Here is a 6,000-nt window from a genome sequence, read left to right as displayed (position 1 = left end):
AATATTGCCAAAATTAGAAACATTCTGTCCAGGAGTGATGCTGAAAAACTAGTCCATGCATTTGTTACTTCAAGGCTGGACTATTGTAATTCTTTACTATCAGGAAGTCCACAAAATGCAGTTCGAAGTCTTCAGCTGATTCAAAATGCTGCGGCAAGAGTTCTGATGAAAATCAACAAGAGGGATCATATGTCTCCAATTTTAGCTTCCCTTCATTGGCTTCCTGTTAAATCAAAAATAGAATTTAAAATTCTCCTTCTAACGTATAAAGCCCTTAATAATCAGGCTCCATCATATATCAGAGCTCTGATTACCCCGTATGTTCCTAACAGAGCACTTCGCTCTCAGACTGCAGGCCTGCTGGTGGTTCCTAGAGTCTCTAAAAGTAGAATGGGAGGCAGATCCTTTAGCTATCAGGCTCCTCTCCTTTGGAACCAACTCCCAGTTTTGGTCCGTGAGGCAGACACCCTATCTATTTTTAAGACTAATGTTAAAACTTTCCTTTTTGACAAAGCTTATAGTTAGAGTGGCTCATACCCTGAGCTATCTCTATAGTTGTGCTGTGATAGGCCTAGGCTGCTGGAGGACATCAGGGTCTAATTTTCTCACTCTACTGATTTCTACTGTTCTTCAGTCTACTGTTCTCCAGTTTTGCATTGTATTACATTGAAATGACTGTCGTCATTTCAGCTTTTAACTTTTGCTCTCTCTCTTTTTCTTCATAGTAGGTACACCTGGTCTGGCGTTCTGTTAACTGTGACATCATCCAGAGAAGACGGCTCACCCGCTACTTCTATCTAATGTAGAACAGATTACTAGATCAATGTGTGCTTCTGTGCTTTTTTGTTTCTCTTGTTGTGTCTCTGTTCTGTCTTCTGTAACCCCAGTCGGTCGAGGCAGATGACCGTTCATACTGAGCCCGGTTCTGCCGGAGGTTTTTCCTTCCCGTTAATGGGTGGTTTTTCTTCCCACTGTCGCTTCATGCTTGCTCAGTATGAGGGATTGCAGCAAAGCCATGTACAATGCAGATGACTCTTCCTGTGGCTCTACGCTTCCCCAGGAGTGAATGCTGTTTGTTGGGATTTTGATGCAATCAACTGGTTTCCTTATATAGGACATTTTTGACCAATCTGTATAATCTGACCCAATCTGTATAATATGATTGAACTTGATTTTGTAAAGTGCCTTGAGATGACATGTTTCATGATTTGGCGCTATATAAATAAAATTGAATTGAATTGAAAATTGAATTGAAAGTATTTTAAAAGAGAACAAAGAGTAAATTCATCTTCTGCTTGAATAACAGAAACACAGAGAAGACTGCGGAGCTTGACAGGACAGGTTTTCCGGTGTTGATAAGTACAACAGGTTATAAAAAAAAAAAAAAAAAAAATAGGACCTCGTTATAACTGGAGAACGCAGGCGTCCAAAGAGAAAGTAAACTAGCGGACGCATAAACCTGTTAATCAAAACGACGCGTCGCTCTGCTCACCTCAAGTAGTGCAGGTCGGAGATCTCCTTCATGCACAGCCAGCAGAACTCGCAGCCGCAGACGGCGCAGGTCATGTGGTTACAGCTGCCGTCGTTCATCTTGATGATGTAGGCAGAGCAGCGAGGGCACGGCTTGATGTCGTCGCCTGCAGCAGGTTATTAAAAGACAAATAAAACAGAATTTGACAGAAGTTATTGGCCTGTTTTTAGAGACTATAGATGTGTTTGTTTTTTGTATTTGTTAAAAATAATAAAATGGCAAAACACCTTATCACGCAAAATTAGGATGTAATAATTTATAGTGTGGTATATAGTATAATAGATACAGTACAGTATGATATAAAAATGGGATAAAGAAATATTTTTTTAATTAAAAGAAACTGAATTAAAGCTGCAGTTTTTCTTGTGGCTGTTGCTCGTTTTGCTACCGTACTTTTTCCTTCCACTCAACTTTCCAATGTGATTGCAAAAAGTGCTGTTAACAGGTCATTTCTTTTACAATGTTTTTTATCTCTTTTGTTGTATTGAATTAAGTTACTAAAATAAATTAACCTTTATGACAATACGATTTATTATGTAATGTATCAGTATTCGAAGCAGCTTTTAGTTCCTATGCTCCACTTACCTGGAACAAACTTCAAGAAAACTGTAAAGGTGCGGAAAGCCTGAGTTCTTTTAAATAAAGATTAAAAACACATTTGTTTAGGATTGCCTTCGACTGTTCTAGTTAAACTGTTTTACTGAAACATCATTAGTTCAGTTTTGTAGTCCAATTGTTTTTAATGTTTGCTTTTAGTTTCTATTCTCCCATGTTCTATTTTCTTTCTTCATTTTATTCCTACTTGCTTTTATTCTGTTTTTTCCACTATATTTTAATCATTTAAAGCACTTTGCATTGTCTCTGTACTGAAATGTGCTATACAAATAAATTTGTCTTGCCTATTCTTACCCTTATAAACAAACATTCCCACTTCAGTTTCTGTTGTGACCGAAGTTATAGACCTATTTTTTTTTAGAGGATTTGACTTTTTTTGTGTGCTTTTGTAAAAACAATAAAATGAACACCTAGTCACACAAAATCAGAATATAATCATGTGTAGACACATGATACGTTTAACTAAGGGTATGTGTGAGTTTATGTGTAACAATTGAGAAGAATCCGTATGATTATATCCCAACAAAAAAAAACTCGGGAGACAGTTGGACAGAACGGCAACAATCACGGCAAACAAAAACTAGCATTGACTAAATAGAAACAGTGGTTCATTTTTATTTACATTTCCCCTCCTTTAACTCTTAAGACCCAATAACTTCAGTCCAAACATGAGCTTTGACACTTAAAGGCTGAAAAAGATAAAAGAAATGTGTTTGATCAATTGTCATTTACAGATCTGTACGGAGAGAGAGAAACTGATAATTTTCAGCCATTAAAAAACTAAAACTATTGGGTTTTAAGAGGTTGAGACTAAAAATTGTGAGAGCATAGGTCAGTGAAGAAGCAGCAAAACCCGGTTATGGTCGATGTTGACCAATATTAAGGACGTTTCAGATCAGAGTAAACTGCATTTTTGACCAATCATCGGGTGTTACCTGCTGCTCCGCTCTCCTGGCTGTAGCTGAGGGACGACGACCTGAAACTCCTCAGCCGGAGGCTCTGGGCCCTTTGCTGCCGCGCCGTGTCGCATGTCTGGTTGGGATGCCACAGCTGCTTGCAGTGGTAGCAGAACTCCGTGCCGCAGCCGTCGCGGCCACAGGTGATCTTTGGACAGCTGGCGCAGCCGAAAGCAATGACGGCGTACCTGGGAGAGGGGAGACACAGCAGGAGGCTGGTTTAGAACCAACAACCGTGGATCTGGGCTGTATCCGATCGTGAAAATGTGATCGGATTAGACGGGAATAAGTAAAATTGGCTTATTGAATTTGGCCTAGATTGAATTGTAAATAACTAAAGGGTTAGAATTTGAACATTTCTTATAAAGTACTCGAAAATGACGCTGCATGATAGAAGCAGATGGAATTAGTCATGTTACACTGCAAAAACAGACCTTAAAATAAGTAAAATGTTCTTAAAATTTGGGTTCTTGTCCTTGAATTGAGCAGGTAAATGATATTATCTGCCAATGGATTGAGTATTTTGAACTCTAAAATAAGATAATTATACATCCTGCACTTGAAATAAGACGAAGGAGATGAGTTAATCGTATTTTAAGTGCAAAAATCTTATTCCGTTGGCAGATCATCTTATTTACCTGCTGAAATCAAGGACAGATAGACTCATTTTAAGAAAATTGTACTTATTTTTAGTTCAGTTTTTGCAGTGTACAACTTTAAACTATGTATTTTATTGTGATTTCATGTGACAGCTTGTGAAACGGAAGGAAAACAATATCTTTAACTTTTATTTAAAAATTAAACACGGAAAACTTTAGCGTGCATTTACGCCTCTGACTTTACACCCTTAAATAAATTTCAGTGCATCCAGGTGCCCTCAGAACGGCACCAAGCTAGCAAACAGAGTCCACTTGTCACTTGTGTACAACGTCCTCTGAAACGTAGCGGAGGCAACAGCATGCTTTTCTTCAGGAGGTGCAAATATTAGAGGCAGAGTGGATTGTGACTAAAACGGCCAAGTCGAAGTCCAGACCAACATCCAACGGTGAATTTGTGGCAAAACTTGAAGATTGCTGTCCATCCAATCTGATTGAGCCTGAGCTATGATGTAAAAAAATAAAATAAAAAGAACTGCCAACATTTTCAGACTTTGGATATGCTGGTAGAGAGCTGCAGCAAAAGACTGGCGGCTGTAGATCCACCAACACAAGCATTGACTGAGAGGGGGGTGGGGGGGGGGGGGGGGGGGGGGGGGGTGGTGGAGGGGGGTGGAATAGAAAAGCACAGCATGCTTGCCGTTTAAAAAAAAAAAACTGGAAAACATGGACAATTTTCCCTCCTTGCCACAATTATGTGCTAATTTGTGTCGATCTAAAACTACAATAAAATCCATAAAAGTTTGGGGTTGCAAAATGGCAAAAATGAAAAAGCTCACGGAGTAGGCACTGTAGCTACAGCGGAAAATACATTACAATAATCTATTTGACAGCTGCTCTGTGGAAAGGAATCATTTTAACTATAAGATTTATCCACAAATAATAAAGTTATATCTCAACAGAACTAAAAGCAGATTGCACTTGGTGCTTTCATAAAGTTTTTCATCTACGACAAATACAAAAAGCAGCAACTGTTTCCCTAAGCTTGCTCATTCTTAACCTGAGTCAATAAATCCTGCTGGTTTTTCAGCTACTAAATAAAAATAAAAACACCTCAGACAATACAGAGCATAAAAACTGAGCTACATAAAAGGAAATAGGGTTGTTGCTGTAATTTTCAGCTCCATATCCGGTTTCTCCTTTGATGTAAAAGGAGAGAAAAAAAACAAAAAAAACTAGAGAATAAACAGTAAATGAACAAAGCTTCTTCCTTTTATATAAAACCACAAAGCTGCTTTGGACGGCTGTACAAAGCTGTAAGAAATGAGCTCATATCAACTAAGTTAGAGAGAGTATTCACTGTAATACAAACGCTAAACTGGCTGAAACCAAAGAAGCAACTCTGCATCTGGAAAAGCAGACATTAAATCAGAAGGATTTTAAAGTTCCTCCTCAGCTTTTAATGAAAAACGTTTCTGAAATACGGTCAAAACAGGAACAATTTGATTTCTCCGGCTGACCCACCTATCGTCATCGAGTCTCAAAGCTCACAATTCCCATAAATCATGCTTAAATACGACCTCAAGGATTTCCCCATAATCTTCCTCACAGTGTGACCTTCCTTTTTCTTCAGGGTAAATTAAAACAGAAACTTACAGAGGAAACAAAACAGAAAGTGTTCAAAGAGACTATAAAACCCGCTAATAACATTTGTTAAGACGGTATTATGCTTTACAAACCTTCATGTCAAACATAATTAACAGCTAAGCAGCACAGGTGGCTAAAACAGACGTCTAGAACGTCTCCAAAAACGCTCTGCTAACACCTCGGTGAGCAAACTGGTGACATAATGTGTAAAAGTTCAACAACCAGATGGGAAATTTCCAAACGGACGTTTTGGCATCTTCACTTCCCTGCGTTTTCACACCCACATCACAGCATCTAACCCCAATTCCTGTTAAGTTTTCATTCCTACTCCGTTGAGCCTAGTACAAGGAAAAAAAACAAGCACCACAGAAAAACATTAAGAGCTAGAAAATATTAACCTGCAGTGAAGTGATTTTCTAAGTTCACATATTTGTTGTCAAAGGTGAGTTGAGGCAGGAGGAGAAAATGGAATAAATTCAGATATTTAACAGGACCAGCTGTAAAGCCAGGAAATACTAACATTTTCCTCACTTATCAACTGGAAAATACTTAAATCAAATTTAATACCCTCCCAGACTTGCAAAGCTGCACAGAAACCCTGCCCACTAACACCTGGCAACATTTTGCTTTTTTTTTTTTAGGTAAAAGTATTCAC

The 6,000-nt window shown here is 38.5% G+C and overlaps 1 protein-coding gene across 1 annotated transcript in view; it reads right to left on the bottom strand.

Moving 5' to 3' along the window:
* Positions 1-6,000, bottom strand: part of LOC105935112 (E3 ubiquitin-protein ligase RNF19A) — a 38,562-nt gene that overhangs the window by 13,625 nt on the left and 18,937 nt on the right. The window contains exons 3-4 of the mRNA XM_036145197.1: positions 3,082-3,290; positions 1,493-1,637 (exon numbers count right to left, since the gene is read on the bottom strand). Of these exons, the coding sequence (XP_036001090.1) occupies positions 1,493-1,637; positions 3,082-3,290 (354 nt within the window). The remainder of the gene's footprint in view (positions 1-1,492; positions 1,638-3,081; positions 3,291-6,000) is intronic.

This window comes from Fundulus heteroclitus, chromosome 13, assembly GCF_011125445.2.
Source record: "Fundulus heteroclitus isolate FHET01 chromosome 13, MU-UCD_Fhet_4.1, whole genome shotgun sequence".
Taxonomy (NCBI): Eukaryota; Metazoa; Chordata; class Actinopteri; order Cyprinodontiformes; family Fundulidae; genus Fundulus; species Fundulus heteroclitus.
Note: the sequence above shows the minus strand (reverse complement) of the source record. Positions and strands in the feature narration are given on the sequence as shown.